Source organism: Trachurus japonicus, chromosome 21, assembly GCF_045865225.1.
Source record: "Trachurus japonicus isolate A0001 chromosome 21, Traja_1.0".
NCBI classification, from domain to species: Eukaryota; Metazoa; Chordata; class Actinopteri; order Carangiformes; family Carangidae; genus Trachurus; species Trachurus japonicus.
The window spans coordinates 27,797,940-27,817,096 of NC_140927.1; the positions used below are offsets into that span (position 1 = coordinate 27,797,940).

The 19,157-nt window shown below is 42.1% G+C and overlaps 1 protein-coding gene across 1 annotated transcript in view; it reads right to left on the reverse strand.

The window, feature by feature from the left end:
• cntnap5a (contactin associated protein family member 5a) overlaps positions 1-18,713 on the reverse strand; it is a 126,530-nt gene extending 107,817 nt beyond the window's left edge. Inside the window, exon 1 of the mRNA XM_085764943.1 lies at positions 18,644-18,713. Coding sequence (XP_085621069.1) covers positions 18,644-18,698 — 55 coding nt within the window. The 5' untranslated portion in view covers positions 18,699-18,713. The remainder of the gene's footprint in view (positions 1-18,643) is intronic.
• Between the last annotated feature and the right edge of the window lie 444 nt (positions 18,714-19,157).

Consider the following 19,157-nt stretch of genomic DNA (forward strand, 5'->3'; position numbering starts at 1 on the left):
CATCAGCGTGCCGGCTCGCTCTTTCGAACGTGAGAGGCTTTTTGTTTTTGGATGCCATTCTAGTTTGAGTTCAGATGGATTCTGAGCACATCTGGAGTGGCAATTGGCCATCCATCTGGCCGACAAGAGCGCAGCAGAACTGACAGCATGAGCTCGTTCTCCTTTTGGGCGTCCCTGTGAATTTCGACTGACCTGATTTGACTGCTCTCAGATCGCTTGCCAAGAGATTCTTCTAATCCTGATTTCAAGTGTGACTAAAGTGGATCAAGCTGTTTTGTCCAAGACTCAAATTATGGCTGAGCTGCAGTGCAGTTGCAGATGTTCATTGGGGAAATGAGAACATTGGCATGGCATCTTAACGCACCACTACAAGAAACTGGGGTTCTTATGCAAGCGCAGCACTTTTAATCTGTCAAAAGTCTTCCAGATCCTACTTCTGATCCTTTAGGGATCAAAAGTAGGATCACTCCTCTCATCTGCCTCTCAATCTGTATCCGTCCATCCTCTTCTTGAACGATTCATCTCCAGCTGAAGAGCTGACAAAACCGCTTTGATGTGAGCTTACACCTCAGACGCGTCTTCAATTGCTGCTTCTGCACTCGACACCGCCGCTTACAACAAATGAGAACTTGACAGCTTTGAGAGTAAATAAATAAATAAATAAAGCCAAGGCTAAGCTAAACAAACCAACAATGTGTTTGATGGTGTAACACATGTTCTCAAATTGACAGGTGAACCCGTACAGGTGTGTGAGCGCTGCAGGAGTCCGTCTATGTGCAAAGTGTGCATCTAACAGACCCAGTGTTGTGTTGTTGTTTACAGTCTTGGTCCGAAGCCAAACTCCCGCCTGTCAGTCAGGACGGCTCATTTGTCTGCAGAGTCTCAGGGGCTTGAAACTAATAGCCAAATGAACCCCCAACATGCACCTGAGCACATGCACATAACTGCTGGCTGAAAGGGAACACTTCATCTCTCCTGAAATCATACTTTAAGTACATCTTGACTGCACGTCCAGCTGTTAGGATGATACCCCCCTGCCCCCTCCCCACACAGTTTAACAGAAGTAGCACGTTGACATTTCTCTTATTCCTCTAAAGACCAAAATCAACAAAGTGTTTGTCAGTCTGTCATGTCATTATATCGCTGTCTGACATCCCTGCACTCTCTTAACAGCACTTAGCCTACAGCTGATTGGCTCCTGCTGAAGAGGTGAGCTGAAGTAATTTCCACACACAGCTGGGCAGTTCTGTTGTGTTTTAACAAATGTTACTCAGACAAGAGTTAAGCTGTGTTTTGTGTTCACGACTATTTTCAGCTGCTGATTAACAGAAAATGTGATCCTCTACTGAGTATTTACGAGACTCAAACCAGGGTTATTAACCAAATTATGGAGCGCTATGGGGGAGGGGGGGTTCAGACTCTACCTGATCCACCTGTTTAACACATGCACATCCCCATAACGGATTAAAAACAACAGTTCAGGGGGATGAAACATTAATTATTACAAGTAATTTTAAATATTACAACATATGTATTTACCCTATTCATGCCAGGAAGATTATTGTGCTATAAGCACCCCTAAAGTGGACTGTACCATTTCTTACCCATGATGTTAGCTGCCTAGTGTCTTAGCATCTAATTACCATAAATATTTGGGCACCGCTGGTTTAAGATGTCTGTTAATGTGAACAGTTAAGCAGCAGGTGGAAGATGAAATGATCTCCAAAAGGCATAAAGTTAAACATGAAACACTCTTTTTCAATATTTTAATCAATATCAGTGTATTATTTTAGTTTTCTACTGTTTCAGAGTGAAAAAGGGAAACAAAGCAGCAGCAGCAAAATAATGGTAACCCAGGAGACTTGAACTCTCAGATAACTTTGAATCAGAGAAGATATTTACTATTTACACACTGTGATAGTTTCCAAAGGGGGGGGGGGGGCTACTAGCTACTAACTATGCATGGGGGCTAAACCTTTGCTGTGGGCCCGTATTCTTTTCTGTCATTTTGAAAATGTAGAAGATGACAATAAAAACAAAGTTATGTGTTTAACTTCACTTCTCAGACCGACAACCCCCCTTGAGCCTAACTTTACCTTTACAAATCGTTAGCCAGCTGAGCTGTTGCGTTCAATTTCTCCGCGACCGTTGGAGCTCGAGACCAGCCGTTTTTTTCAACGAGAGAGTGGTCGCTGACGTCAGCCGCCGCAATAACGTCACAAGTGAGGAGATAAATGACGTTATCTTTACCGTTTTACGCCGCTTGCTCCTGTATCTGTGACGATTCCTACCGACGTCCTTTACTAGTGGCGTCTAAGGTCACGTGACTCTACTCTGCGTTCCCATTGGCTGGAGTGAGTGCCGTCACAGCCACTGTGTTTACTGATTGACATAAAAATTGAGTGACTGAATGGGTAAATGATTTTGAATATGCTTAGCACTTAAAAAAAGAAAAGAAAAACATTAACTTAATTAGAAAAACCATGCAACAAAACAGTTTGTTTTTGTGGGTCTAAAAGGGTTTAAATGCACTAATGTACTAAGAGATGTAAATGTACATGGCTGAGGTTCTTGTATTTGACTTTAGTGTTTCCATTCTATGCCACTTTATATTTTCATTTCACTAAATTTATTTGAGAGTGACTGCCACTTCACGACATGTGTTTTATTTAAATTCATCAGTCCAGTTTCCCTGCCTGTATTTACCACAAAGAAGCAACCCTGGTCCTGTGCCACAGAGAAATAAGCTACAGTGCATCAGACCTGCTTACACAGACGGCAGCCTACCAGTGTGTAGGATCAATTCTTTGTAAGCTTTGGTCTTTTCACTGGATTTATTGTCAATAAAAAACACAGAATATTGCCAGCCTTATCCTTTAATGCGTTTTTTTCTCCAATATCCTTGCAGCATTTACTATCCTTTCATTTTCAGAATAAAAGCTGTCCCCTTCTTAGCCATTCATTCCTCCAAATGAATGACAACAAACAGACACACATTCAGGGTGAGCCGTTCTATCTGCTTTCTGGCCTCTCAGATGTTCATCATTTAATCAAAGTGGACGACACATTCATGCAAGGAAATCTTTTGAATCCAAGAACGTCACGCACCTGTGAAGTGAAACAAAAATATGCCGTCTGGTCTCCGGGTTTCATTTTAAGGTGAGATAACATGAGGTCCTTGAAACCACCCACTCCTCTTTTTTTTTTGTCAGCTACACATTAGATTCAGTGGGATTGACTCAGCCAAACTGTACATGCAGCCCTTTTTTTCCCAGTGCTCTCCTTTGCTCATTAGCAAGCCCGCCTTAACCTGAGTGCACAAAACAGATGCTGTTCCACAAAGAAATCAATTATCACAACAAAGTGCATTTTGTACTGCACATGGGATGGTTATTTTAAGCTCTGGTAGCAGAGGCATTATTGCACCTGAAGATGACTACACGCCCCAAATCAAATAAACATGGCTTCACCAGATATGAGGAAGCCTGAGTTTCCTCTTGGATATCGAGTCTCCGGAAATGTATAAACACTTGGATATGAAAAAATGCCAAAGGGATTTCATGAAAATAGAACATGCAATGGAGATAGGCGAAGAGAAGAGCCATGTGGAGCGGGTTTCTCAATCTGACCTGATCCTCTTCACTGGGTGGATCAGACCCATGTAATTAAAAAATATTCAGAGTGCGACTCACATACATGGCTCAAAGGGGCATCCACACATTTGACTGAGCTCTTCCACAAACCAGCTGCGACACGGACTTCATGACATTTGAGACGGGAAAACTGTCCACTGCATCAGAGAGCTGAGGTTACAGGCGTATAAATATGTAATATATGAAGTTAAAAGATATTTTTATGTACTTATTATGATCAAAATGTAAACACACAAGAGCATCAACATGGATAATTTTAGGCAAACCACTGTGGGGGATTGGTCTGAGATCAGAGAGTTGATCGTTACTGCTGGAAATAAAATTACATAACAGCCTATAGGTTACCACGGAGACGACAAAATAAAAAATACACAAAGTAGAAAATGCATATCAACTCATCCATATGCATCACATCTACCGCTGCAACCTCGTATCAACCAGACAATGTGTCATGTATGTGGCATAAATATAATTACAACAGAAGGAAAGTGATTCACCACATCAACAAAGCTAAAGATAATGAGATGTTAAGTTCTTTAACGAGGATCAGAGGCCACAAGAGTCTGTGAGTCATGCTCCGTTAAGTCTTGGCATTGTGTTAAAACATTATGTAAACCTTTATACATTATACAGAATGTAATCTTAGTGAATATGTCATACTTGAAAAAGTGGGCTTCAATGGACATTTCTTAATAGGCCTACATTATTTTTGGAACATTGTATTCTCAAGTTAATATGTATAAATGTAAGGTTTTTGGAAAAGATTTTGTAAAAAACTGAACTTTTAAAGAGGGATGAGGACAAAATTGACTGACTGTTTTTAAAACTATGACTTCACATTCAGGCCAAATACAGCATAAAATTGCTGTTTACTCATTAGAAATACAATCCTCCAAAGATGGACTCACTCAATTAATATTGTTTATCATTTATTGTTCACAATCTTAATTACTATCGTCATGTTTTACTATTAAATAGCTGCCGACAAGTACATTTCCTCCAAGGGATACATAGAGTATCTGTTTATCTGATATCCCTCACTCTGGCAGCCATTCTGCATCAGGAATACAGCTATTATTTTTGATATGTAATAACTCTGTTGATGGTGTATCACTTACAATGTGGTATTAATATTTCTGCTTTCTGCTACTTCTACCGCTGCTGATTACTTCTGATATTCTCACAGGGTCGTGGGGTTTAAATAACTTGATCAGCACAAGTTCTTCTCATGTGTTTTCTTTTTCTGCACAGGTACAGAACAGTACAAAAGAACGACATTTTAAGTCTGAATTATTCAAATGGGGCTTGGGTAAAGCTTAAAAAATATCCGTCCTTGCACCTTTAGTCCTTCGTCACAGAGGAGTTGAAAGAACAGTTGGTGTCTCTGAAGGAAACTTCAAAACCAGCATTAAATAAAAAGAAGGCCATTAGAGGGAAATTATTGAAAGCAGGAAATTTGTTACCATCTATTCCACTCTCTGCTTCTGGGGTTGTTTCTTTTTGCTGGTTTTGATCAACGAGATCTGCAGGATTATGCTTTGATGTGTTTTGGTCATAAAACAGAAGAAAAAAAAGAAACATTAAAAAAAAGAGTACAAACTTCCCGCTACAGGGCAACAAAACCTCTAAAAACAGACGCACAGCACCTTTATTGCAGTGTTAAACCCCTCAAGAGCAGAGGCAGACTGTGGAGGGTGCATAGGTTCAGTCAACGCAGACCGCAGCGTCAATAATATCAAAGGGTACAGAGATAGTATCTGGTAACAGAGCGGGCCTCAGACCTCTGTGTGGTACCGATAAAGCTTCATATGATACCTGGCGTGGCCTCGGCGGGCTTCGGGGGGGCTCGGTGACCTCTGCTCAGCGATAGCCGAGCAAGAGCCGAGGTATTGGCTGACAATTAGTACCAAACGCCGGCTGAATTCAAGGAAGCACGCGTCAATACGAATGATTGAGAAACACTGCCCGGTTTACTGTAGCACTTCATTTCTCTGAACGCTGCATATAATCTAAAGGGACCTATGAGCATTTACAGGCAGCCGGCAGGATGTTTTGCTGGGCTATCGACAGCTTTTAGTGATTATACACATCTCATCTGCCAAACATGAATTATTCAGCCCTCATTCAAGAACATAGTGAAACAGGATTTGTGGTAATTTTCCGTTGGCTTATAGGATTTGTGGGAACGTTTTGCACAACATCTCGGTAAAGACAAAGTAATAATGGAATAATAATATTTTGTTAAAAATGGGGCTAATAAAGGACGGCAATGAGCATCACTGTGGTAATTACAGAGGTAGTAGCTATTAGAGGCTAATATCTCAGCGCTAACTCTTGTGATACATTTTCTAAATGAAGTAGCGGGCCGATATCGGTGGGGAGAGCTGCAGCTTCGTAAAAACATCATAATGACGTTATGACAATGGAGCCATTCCTCTACTGCGCTTATTGTATGATTTGATTGTTTGTGCCTCCGTCCAAAAGCGAGCAGCCTGCTTTTAAAAGGCCCTAAACTCAAACGAGGTTGAATTGGTTTAATCATATCTACCCAGTATCATTTGATCATATCATAACTATAAAAACAAGCAAAAAGATCCAATATTGATGCCGTGGTTTAATTCTAGTTGGTACTAGAGGAAATATCTTTGCAGGGAATAGTTCTCATGGAGCGGCATAGGAAAAAAAACAAACTAGGTTTTCTTGGATGCCATGCAGGTTTGGGGCATGGAAGGGATTTCACACCACTGCTTTACATAGCATTTGGTGGGAAGTCACTCAAGATAAGGCACTTAGATAGGATGCCTGTGTCACTGTGCTGTGCCCTCAGTCTGTTCTGAAATATTTACGGCTTCAAAGCTGCAGCAATAAGCCGAATAAGGGGCTAAATAAGCCCAACAGCAACCAACCACGCAGTAAAACCATATTGCACTGTAAGAATCCAGACTGCTGGTTATCTGTAAATGCTGCGTCCTCAGGTGCTCCAGACGCCATTTAGCTGATTAAAGCGTCCGCATAACTCATGTTCTGACACCCGGGATGGTGGTGAAATACATGGATTCACTAATGCCGCGATGATCACGTCACATCATTTAAACCGTGATTATGAGCAGCCAAGTGCGGAAAACGGTTTCGCATCAGCCTCGGGCTCGTAATTCTGAGTCAGAGATATTTTCTGACTCTGAGGATATCCAGCTCCGACTCCACACACACACACACACACACACACACACACACACACACACACGCATGTCAATAAGCAGCTGGCAGAGCGTCACAACAAAAATACAATCCAGTATCTCACAACTGATAAATCCGATTCAGCTAATTTCACAGAATGCATACGATACATTATGCTGTTTGTTTGCGCGTTGTTTCGCTGGATAATGAACTGCCACCATGCATCGAAAAGATAAACAAAAGATAAAAGTGTGGCGCTGCAAGAGTGAGAAGCCAGAAATAAGTTGATATTTACACTTCCTGTTCCCTCATCCTGGTTTTTGTTTAGATGCCTGAAAGAAGGACTTGTTCTCACCATGAGAAATATCTCAGTAGATTTCTTCACACTTCTGTGCCTCTAGAGAAACACGCAAATAACACATGCGATGAGTGGCTAAATGAGACTAGGTTGCTGGGGAAGTTACTGCCCCATTAGCTTATACTGTATGTCAGGCTTCAAAAATCACAAAAAAAAAGTATTAGCCTAAACTCTCAAATAAAAGCTGTTCCCAATTAGAAGCCGGGTCAAGTTCTTGTGAATGTTCAAACCCTCTCAAAGCCCACCATCGCCCATTTGAGCAGTTTCTAAGCTGCTCAATTTGTGCTAGAGTTCTCAACAGGCCTGACAATTAAGATCCGACCCAACCTGGTTCAGTCTGTTGGAGTTAAAGCCTCATGAGCATTATTCTCCGCCCAAACGCAGCAAAAAAAAAAAATCCATGGTCCGACCCAACCCAAGTTTGTATATGTTTATATGTTGGCCTGCTGAGAACTGACCCAAGGAAAGAGCCAGAGCCTACATACAGTCTACGGCTGGGACACGCATTTATTTAGAAGAAGTTTAATTGGTGCTGATTAAACCTAAATGAATGTGTTCTCCAGATCTGTCTCTTTCCTTCTATTCCTACTCTTAAAAACTGTAAGAACAGAACGATTTGAGAGGATTTTATATCTTTATCAAGTAAAAGATTTGTTCATAATTAAATAAAAGCCTGTCTCATATAGATGCCTGTCTCAAATTTAAGCCGGGTCAGTTCGGCAGTTGAAGCAAATAAAAGTATAAATCACAGTCTTTTGTACTGCAGCCTTGAAGCCCATGTTAACATCCCATTGGCTTTTGGTGATGCTAACTTCCTGCTTGTCCTGCAGAAAGACGCAGTGTCCCTGCAGCTCTCTTATGGTTTGTTTATCTACAGGAATACTATGTACTAGCTTGAAATAGTACAGCAACACACCTGGTAAAAGGTGTTAGCACTGTCAACACTACAGTATGTAAATGTAGCAGCAGCACCAACAAAGTTGTCAAACTCTCCTCTCTTATTAGCAACGAGCTACACGTTCACTAACCACCATTTTCCCTGGTTAAAAAGACCTGCGGTGGGAGCAACAGATCCTATCAGCTGTTGCTAACTAACACAGGCATCAGGCATATCAGCTCTACATATAATCAACGTTTAGGTAAATATAAGTAATGGATTGGACTGCTTAAATGTGATAGCCTACTGAAGGACTTGTGATTGCAGCCAAACACTTCTTGATGATGCTGACCTCAGAAGTACCTTGATTTCTTATCTGCTGATATTTAGACCAACGTGCAGCCTGAAGGCTCAGTTCTTATGTTTTCAGAGCTGCAGTATACGACTTTGATCAGAGATGCTGCTGTATATTTCAAAAGTGACTGGTCTCTGAAATAAAAAACACTGCAGCTTAATATTCTTTACCTCTGTAGCTGATGCTGGGAACCAGCTCAGCTCCTCAGGACTGCAAGTCTGGTGGGGTGTTTTTTTTGTCCTCTATTTTTTCTCCCCCTTTTTGTTGTTGTTAATCAATATCAAATCATAGAGTGTGAAAATCCCAGGCCGTGTCTGATTCACAGATAATCACACAGTGTAATTACATACAATAATAACCTGTGCTATACAGAATGTTAAATCCAGCCAGACAAGCAGCAGACCTCTGCATTTTCCCTCCTTTTTTAATTTAACACTCTTTTTCATTCTGGGGTCTGAATGTTCAAAACAGGATCTTTTGTGTGTGTGTGTGTGTGTGTGTGTGTGTGTGTGTGTGTGTGTGTGTGTGTGTGTGTGTGTGTGTGTGTGTGTGTGTGTGTGTGTGTGTGTGTGTGTATGTACCGTATGTGTCTCATTTTTTCATCTCTGTAACTGTCCCTTGCTGATTATTGCATCCATCTTATTGGCACAGTCGATGGAAAGTGGGTGTTGATAATCCTTTCAAAAACCCTCTGCCAGTAACACCGAAAATAAAACGAGGAGGAAACTTTCAGACTGTGCAGCTATTCGAAGCGTATTCATTGCACTGTATAGATTGGGAATGCAGCGTCACTGTGTGACCAATACAGCTGGAAATGGAATGGCCTCCACTGGCGCCATATTCATCACAATGGATTTTTTCTGCTCCCAGGGGACCAGGCAGAAATTATTCCTCTAAATAGTCTAATATCATGTATCCATTGTATTTTCTTCATACTTATTACAATCAAAAAGCATTTGTCCTGTATACTGACACCTGCTACTCTTAAATTCCTGCAGATTAGCCTCCGACAGGGAAAATACACAATACACATCAGAAAGTGATCCAAAGGAAATTGAGCAGACTTCAGACTAAAACACTCAGAGAAACCAAATCCTGCAAAGTGTTGGATGGTGTAGGTCCAGGTGGGGGGCGGAGCTTGGTGGCTGCTTTGTTGTGACATCACAAAGTGACAGGAAGTCCCGACGGCTGGTTTCAAGGTTTCTGAATACTGTATGTGTCTTTGTATTGTCTTCTTTTATTTATAATGGACTCAAGTCCGTAATAAAGACTATCTATTGTATCTATCTATAATACAGGCTGTGCGCATTTCTCTGTGGACTGAAGCTTTGAGTATATCAGCTTCTCTCTGGAGCTCGAGTAACAACAGGTTGGTGTGAGCCAATCAGAAGAGAGGAGGAAGCTCTGAGCCTCTCTTCTGATTGGCTGACTGTTTTCTGAGCAATGCAATAAAAATAGAGCAGATATCAAAATAAAACACTCAGAGAAACCAAATCCCTACAAGTTGTTGGATGGTGGGCCCAGGTGGGCGGGGCTTAGTGGTTGCTTCGTTGTGACATCACAAAGTGACAGGAAGTCCTGGCGGCTGGTTTCAAGGCTCAGTTTCTGAATACAGGCTGTGTGCGTTTCTCTGTGGACTGAGGCCTTGATACTTTCACAGTATTAATATAGAACCTAGAGCTGCTTTATAATCAAAACAAATGGAATTCTCACTTAATAAAATATGGGACCTTTAACAACTCTTCATATATATATTAATGTCACACCGTTAACCGAGCCAATGCTATTTATCTCTTTAATATCTCTGGATGAATTAGGCACCATAAATAATGCAGAAAATTAAATTTTCATATGATTTTCTTGTGCTAATTTGCTCTAGTCATTGTTCATGCATTGAAGTGACAGGATAAGCTAAAACATTCCTGTCAGATTATCATATTGATAAAATAATTCTAAACAGTGTTTCCAGAAAATGTGTGATATCAAAACCATCACATATGCCGCGATACCACACAGAATGTAGCGTGGAAGTGGAGCGAATCACTTTACCACCAACATTTCATGCTCTCAGACAATGAATAAAAAATGTGAGACAACAGTATGAGGACTGCAGCAACCTGTCTGTGCATCATCTCCACAGCCAAATAATTCAATATGAATGGATGAGGAGAAACAAAATGCTCTCACCATGACAATATATATAAAAAGCAAGTCCCTTCATTTCATGTGTCTGTGCAGAGCTGCTGCAGTCACTCAGAGACCATGCACAGCTCCTGGTTTTAATCAAAAACACATAGTCCTCTGCAGTCGCACTGTTTATTCAGCTTCAGCTCTGAGAATCCAGTCATTCTGATTAAAATAGAAGCTTGTTGTTTTTTTCACACTAAGTAAACCCAGAGTAACTGTTTTTTTTTTTATTGCACTAAGATTATCCCCACACAGCTGTGTCAGTTATTTTATGTGTCAATGTTTTATTTGCATTGGCAATGCCATTCTCCCATGCTATTGTCATTCTTAGTGCAATATTACAGGTTTTGTTTTGCACCGATGTTGATTGCCTTTTCCTTTTTTGCACTCTTGCTGTATCTGCACGTCATAGTCATTGTTTTTCTTAATGTATAAAACCTGTTTTTATACTGGCGGCTGTGTGCTCTTTTTTGTTGTTCTTGTTTTTCTCATGTCTATCTATGTGCCCCTGTAAATTGCCCCCTGGAGACAAATAAAAGTTTCTTGAATTGAGATGAGTGTGTCCAGCAACAAAATAAATCTGACAACAGTGACACTGCAGCACAAAGGAATGCAGTACTAGTTGTACTGCACTAGAAGAAACATGCCAATTTGTGATCCAGTTGTGTTTCTGAAAGATTTTGAGATAATTACCCGCTTAATTATCATTTTTAACAATGTTAATTTTTCTTTTATTTTCATTAAACCGCTCCTTTCCATGACAGTTTTAAAAGTAAGTTCTTTCAGATCTAATTAGACTTTTCTTATTTGCAGTAAAAAAACAAAACAATACCAGAACAACTAAAAAAAAAAAAAAAAGGGTAGATGACATGAAAAGATCTAAAAATAACAACCTGCTTCAGCCACATTTCATCCATATCAGATAAAACAAACACGTCTCCTGTGGGACCGGGTTGATGAGCAGAGTGATCCCTGTGACAGAACCATATACTGTTTCTCTGTACTGTCGCTACTTTGCGTCGTCGTGTCATGCAGAGTAAAGACAATCAAAGCGGAGGTGCGAGTCCCCGCGTCTTTAGATGTTCAAAGTGCGCGTTCCCTCCCCGTTCCCTTTTGTCTCTGAGAAGAAGTGTACTATGTTTAAACATGAGGAAAAGTGCCTGCACTGTCACGCCGCGGCGTTCTGCCTCATTTACCTTTTGATAAATTCATCAGGCCTTGAAGGTGTACAGCAGTAGGTGTTCCTTGACTGCCTGCTCCACATTCATTAGCTGAGAGAATCTGCAGCTGTATCTGCTCACACATGCACAAACACACACACACACACACACACACACACACACACACTCGCACGCCGTCGCTTCTTCTGCTGTTATGCCGAATGCCAGCTCTGCTCGAGCACGTTCCAGGTGCTTCAGATGGGAAATAATTAGTTGTGAAGTATCGGCCTGCTGAGCTAACTTGAAGCATGAAATTTTAAGTAAATATATGTGTGTGGTGCCTTGCCACACGGGAAACACATTCTCGCTTATAAAAGATGAATGTCTGGTGCAGCGGCGTCCGCCTGCTGTGAGAGAATCACTGTAATCGCAGCTATATTCCTCCAACAGACCCGTGGTGAAGAGGGGTCATGTCGGCTGGTAATGAAAGCCTCTCTCTGCCTCTTTTTTTTTTCCAGCCAAAAGCAAACTTCAGAAAACTAAACTCAGATCTCCACTCAGAGCAGGAAACACGACCTTAAGAGACGGCCTGTGCTGCAGTGAGCTGTGAAAACACAGTAGGTGACGCGCGAGGTGAAGCAGATTTTTATTAACCATGCCACATAAGCTTAAGGTGGTGTCAGAGTATTATGGGTGTTTAGGAATCCCAGAGGTATGATTTTTTTTTTTTTTTTTTTCCCCACCACCATCAAAAAATATTCGCTCCTTTCTCGTTTTTTAAAACTGACATAGAGATGCATTAACATAATCTACTGTGCTGCTGCACAGCGCGCCACTGAAAGGTCATGATACAGGAAGCTGGTGAAACAGGCAGGCGGCAGAGCTGGAAGGGATGGAGGGGAGGGGAGGGGTGGGGGGGCACAAAACACCAGACTCCCTGTCTGAGGAAAACCAGCCAGCGGAGCCGTCTGCACCTTTTCCATCCTGTTAAAGCCACGTCGTCTAGTGTGGCTTTCAAATACCTCACCTATGTGCTTTGATGCAGCCCCTGAATATCCAGCAGGATACACTTGTCTTCCTGGCAACGCACCTGGATAATAAGATCAGCTGCAAACCACAGGAAGTGTCATTACTTTTTTCTTTTTTTGGATGATTTATGTGAGTAAATTATCCAGATTTTTTTTTTGTTTGTTTCATTTGTTCAGCCAAAAACTCCCACAGTTGCCTTCAGAGCCTCAATTGAACTATTTCTAGTCTTTTTGCTGTTCGTGCTAAGCATGAGGCTAAATATACGCTACTTATCAGCTGCTTAGATTAATACAACATTTAACTGATGCTGATATAGTCTTGTGTTTTCTACTGTAGGTGGATTTCATGCACTCAGCATTGAATAAATGACTACTATGACTCCTGCCCATGTTAAACAAAAGCTTCTCTTTGTTATCTTACTACGATACTGTCATATACAGTGTACTCTGGAGAAATGTTGGGGAGGAAATGTATGACAAAAGTCTACTGTCATAGCAGGGGAGTGTAACAATGGTAATGTGAAACGGGGCTAGGTCAAAGCCTGGTATGTGGCAGGACCACCTATGGTCTAATCCTGATTGTATAACTGCTACGTCGTCTGACATAATCACCAAACACATAAATTAAAGACGGAGACTATTTATAAACACTCAAGGAGAAAGAGAAGGTAGAAGAGGCAGAGTATCTTTCCTTTTCAGGTGTTAGCCTTTATTCCAGCCACAGGAGCAAAGACTTTACCCAGGGGACATGTGCTCTACCTGGGGAGACACTCTCGCCTGCCTTTTTTTCCACAGCCTCTGTCTGGCATCCACGATAAATTTAGCTTTTATTTACTTTCAAGTTTTATTGGAGACAGGTGTCTCTGTCCAACTGTCTCAGTTTCATGCTTGATTCTTACCTAGGGTGCCTTTCTATCTACCGCTCTCTCTGCTCAGTGTGTCTTATGTTTAATTATCCCTTTGACTTCTTTAATAATAAGCTGTTAATAAGGAATAATGGTAACAAGGCGCAGTGTATTGGAAGTGCTCCTCTGCTTCGCTGTAGTTCTCAAGAAGCCAGGACATTAAAGTGGAAATATCAGTCAGTCAGACAGACAGACAGACAGACAGTGACATAAGCTATTACATGTCTGAATCCACTGTTGCGGTGCAGCTAAATAAAACACCAAAAACTTTGCTAACAATTTGATTTCATATCAATGTTTTTGTGTTTTAATTACAAACCCTTTTATTTATTATCAACTTCTTCATATGATGCTGTTGGTGTGCAGTGTGCACACGTGTCTAAAACTAAGTCCATCTTTGTTTTTTTGCTTCCAGTCTCTTTGAATTGCATTCTGACTGAAGGTGCTGTATAAATAAAGCTTGGTTGATTGATTGACTGAACAATGACAAACAGGATTTGGTTATCGCCCCGGTGTTGATGAATACGTTACATTAGCACAGGGACAATTAGCCGATTAGTAAATCGACAGAAATTTAATCCTCAACTCCTTTAATTAGTCTTCTAAGTCATTAAGTCGATTTTCAGATGGTTTGCTGGTTCTGGTTTCTCCAGTGTGAAGATTTGTTGCCTTTGTTTTCCTTTCTCTGGCATCATACAAAAAAGAGCGAAGCAGCTTTGGACTTTTAATTGGAAAAGAAAAAAAAAAAAAGAAAACAATTTCACAGCTCCAACTGGGGAAACAGACCAGATGATGAATTAGTTAATCAAGAAAATAATGATCAGACTATCAATCAGGCTACCAATAATGAAGGTAATCACAATCAGCCAAAATATATATTAGTGTAAACAGTATTTGTGTGAACTGATGTATTCATTTTCACAAAGGCTGGAGTAACTCTGCACTGAATGCATCTGACAGCTAACTTTTACTGTGATAATTCATCGTCAAGAAATTGATGAATTTCAACCTCATTTTATGTATTAAATGTGCTTTTTTACTGTACATGCACATGTTGTTAGCCTGAATATCCCGTCTACAACTCACAAGTAAGAAGTGCACTACTGAAACATTCACACATGGTCATCCAAACGTCTACTATCTACTTTATAATGATATAATTTACATTTTCTGCTGGTGGAGTGGTGAATGTTTTCTTGGCACTTTGGCCCCTTAATACCAATCAATGACGGCTCCAATGCACCAGTCTATCTGAGCATACTGCTGCTGACCATGGCCACGGTTCACCATCTTCTAACGGCTACCTCCAGGAGGATGCTAATGATCCGTGTCACAAAGTAAAAGGTCGCCTCAAAACGGGTTTTTTAAAAACATGACAGTGAACTTCAGTGACCTCCTCGGTCTCCAGATATGAATCCAGACAGTGGAATATCTTTGGGAGATTAGCAGCATAAATGTGCAGCTGACGAATCTGCAGAAGTGAGGCAATCATCGTCAACATGGAGCAGAAGTCCTCCTACTATATATTATTCTGGTGTTATAATAAAGTGATCCATGAGTATCAACAAACTAGGGAAGGAGAAAATATTGTGTCATTGCATTTGTGCTGATAGCTTCTCTGTTAACAGTCATTTAGCAATTACTGTAAAGGCCATGTCGATAGATTATCAATTAACTCTATCTGAAAGATGACAGAGGAAATGCTGACACATAAAGTGATGTCACTGTCTCCTTGTAAAGCCCTCAAAAAAAAAAGAAAAGGAGAAAAAAAAGTGCCATATGATCTCGGGGAGGAAGTGCATCTGCCACCTGACAAAGACCCCCACAAACCAACCGTGACACATCCGCGCCCCCTCCCATCCCCTTTTTTGGTTTCTCAGTGGTAAACACGAGAGCGGCGTTTTTGACCTCCGCGAGCATCTCACCATTTCATCTCCGCGCGGCACGTCAGACCTGATCACAGCACACATTTGAGAACCACAGGACTGTCATAAATGAGTAATGCAGCTGTCAGTTTAGCTCAGTTCCTCACCTTAACATAAAGTGCTTAAACCCCAACACAAGGACAGTGTCACACTCGCCCTCGGAGAGCAAAGACCGACAAACAGATCAAGTAATGTCATGGCCCCCTGGCGAGTTGATTTATTGAAGAACGACTTTTTAGATTATATGATAAAATCGCAAAATAACAAAAATGTGCATCTGCTTTGCGAGTTCAATCTAATGAGATGACCATTTTAAATAAGGTTATCAATCACTAATTTGGCCTGATGGTTCATCCTCTGGGTAATATGAACACAAACACGAACATGAACATGAACATGAACGTCCTCCATGGATATCGACAGGGAGCTGGATGGAAATGTGAGGGATAACCTGTGAAACAAAGAGCTCACTAGGTCAGGATTTATTTTTGTTGAGCTACAAATTACATATCAAAGACCCCCTGTGATGAAAACCAAGGTTTTAGTCTGGTTATCATCTTTGTTTGATGTTTTTTTTTATTTTTTATATGATCCAAGTAATTTAATGGGCAAAATAAGCACTCAGCTGAGTAACTCCATCTTGGAACCACAATGAAGGTAGATGATGAAAAGAAACATTCATTTCATTCAGACAGAAATGCTTTAATACCTCACAAAACCCAAGGAACAACACGTGGAATCCAAAACCTTGTTGCATCATTAGCACGACCAAATACCAATACACAATCCACTGGTTCCTCCAAGCTAACAAGTTAACACACAGCATAAGAAACTGAGGCTAACTGTGCAAACTTCCAGATCTGATAGGTTTGCTAGCTGCTGGTTTCTCTGCACATCTGAAGCTCAAACACTTGGCTCCGTCTCTGCCAGGTCCCTCTAATGCATTTAAAGCCCCTGATCAGCACTGCTCTCTCACTGGGCAGCCGAGCAGCAGCAGCAGCAGCGGTGGTGGTGGTGGTGGTGGGTGGGGCATGAAGCCTGATCCAGGATTTCTCAATGAGGAAAAATGAGTGCAGATGTGAGTGTGTGTGTATGTGTTTCTCCTTATGTGGGAAAACCATGTTAAATAAGATATGAATCACAGCTAATTATTTTTGCATGCTTAGAGACGTGTTCTTAGAGCTTCCTGTGTGTGTGCGCCATATATGGGCAAGGAACTAAAAATATCCAGCACATGTGGGGGGGAAAAAAAGAAAAACAGATCACAAATATCAATCACAAATGACCAGATATAAAACATGTGAAAATATTTCAACCTGGCCAGGTGATAAAACCTGCCACCGCTCTCAGATTGAGCTCCTATATCACTGCTGTCTGTTCTTAGGTAGCTGTTTGTATTTTCATTAGCATCGTGTCAGCTGGTTCCTCCTCAACCCCTCAGTGATGCTTCAGACCTGGCTGTGATTGGCCAGTGCTGGGTTTTACACACACACACACACACACACACACACACAGAGGGAGGCCGGTGAAAACTGTATGGATTTTTTTTCACGGTCCACCGATACAACGGCCCACCGGGATTCACATGGATGGACTCTATGGTTGGTCTGACTGTGGTCGACTGAGCTCGGTGTGTATCAGCATAAGGACTGACCACACTTTTGTATAGATATGTGTGTGTGTGTGTGTGTGTGTGTGTGTGTGTGTGTGTGTGTGTGTGTGTGTGTGTGTGTGTCAGGTTTGTCTTTGATTCTGGAGCAGGTTCATACTGTAATACACAGGATTTGCACATATTAACATCTTATCATCCATTAATCTGCTGCTTATCCTCCTGATTGATCATCAATGATGATCAGATCATAAAACTGAGCTGTTATCCTGCAGTCAATGAGTTTACTACAGAAATGACAGGAAAGCAGAAGCCTTCACATACAAGCAGCTGGAAATTGTGAATTTAGGCTATGTCAAAAAACATTTTTTGGGGGGTGGTGGTGTTGAAAAGAATAAAACCACTTTATATGAGTGCTGAATTGTTAAGATTGTGCCAATTCCTCCCAAATCGGAGCCACTCGTCATGCAATCAAACAGGAAACTGTACAGCTTCAAAAATGTAAAATGGAAACCCCATGGAGAGAGGCACTCCTGCTGAGTGGAAGCTTCAGCGGTGCTTTGTGACTGGGAGCTGTTCCCACGTAGGAGTCACCTATAACAGCAGCCGTCTGCACGGTACAGCTCCAGCTGTGGCCACTCAGCACTTTCTATTCAGCAGCAGCAGCAGCAGCAGCAGCAGCAGCAGCAGCATTAACACCAGCAGCAGCAGCAGCAGCAGCAGCAACCTGCATGTCAAAGGAGTGACTCTTCAATCAAACACATGAGAATCTCCACAGAGCTGCTGCCTCTTTCTCTCTCTCCTCTCCAACACCGAGTGGAGACAAATGAACCTGTTTGCTTGACCTTCATCGCGCGCACTCAAGGCGCGAGGCAGGAGCACACACACACACACACACACACACACACACACACACACACACACGCACACACACACGCACACACACACACACACACACACACACACACACACAGGGCTATCAACTTGTTCATCTGCATGTCACTAAGACACACACACACGCATAAAGGCACTCGTCTGAAATCAGCCGTTTCAAGTGCTGAACTTCATGTGACCATCATCATCATCACCATCATCATCATCATCACCATCATCATCATCATCATCATCAGCAGCAGCAGCAGCAGCTTCAGCCCCTGATGCAACAATAAGAGGACAAAGGTACCAACTCCATGCAGCGGGTCCGAGCAGCGTCCACCTGCCGCTCCGCAGCGTCCGCACGCCGGCAGCAGAGCACCGGAGCACCGGAGCACCGGAGCACCGGAGGAGCAGAGCACCGGAGGACCGGAGCGGGAGCGGACAGAGCACGGGAGGACCGGAGAACCGGAGGAGCAGAGGAGCGGAGGGAGCTGACAGCTTACAGGTGAGAGTCCTCTAGGTGAAATACTCACAGTGAGTGGCGGCGGCTTCTCCGCTGAAGACGCTCACAGTGTAAAGGGTAACCATACGCAGCAGAAGAAAAAACATCTTTCCCAGTCGTGGTGTGGTTTATCCGTGTGTCCGCGCGGAGAAGATAGACAGATAGATAAAGAGAGAAAGAGAAAGAGAAGGAGAGAGATGGAGGGAGAGAGAATATAACCCAAGAGGACGAGGTTCCTCCTTGCTCCTCCAGCACGGAGGGATAGAAGGAGTCTGATGTGGAGGAGCAGTCCGCTTCCACGACGACACTCCCTGACTGAGAGCCACTGCCTCTCTCTCTCTCTGTCTCTCTCTCTCTCTCTCTCTCTCTCTCTAACTCTCTGTCTCTCTCTAACTCTCTGTCTCTCTCTCTCTCTCTCTCTCTCTCTCTCTGTCTCTCTCTCTCTCTAACTCTCTGTCTCTCTCTAACTCTCTCTCTCTCTCTCTCTCTCTGTCTCTCTCTCTCTCTCTCTCTCTCTCTCTCTCTAACTCTCTCTCTCAGTCTTT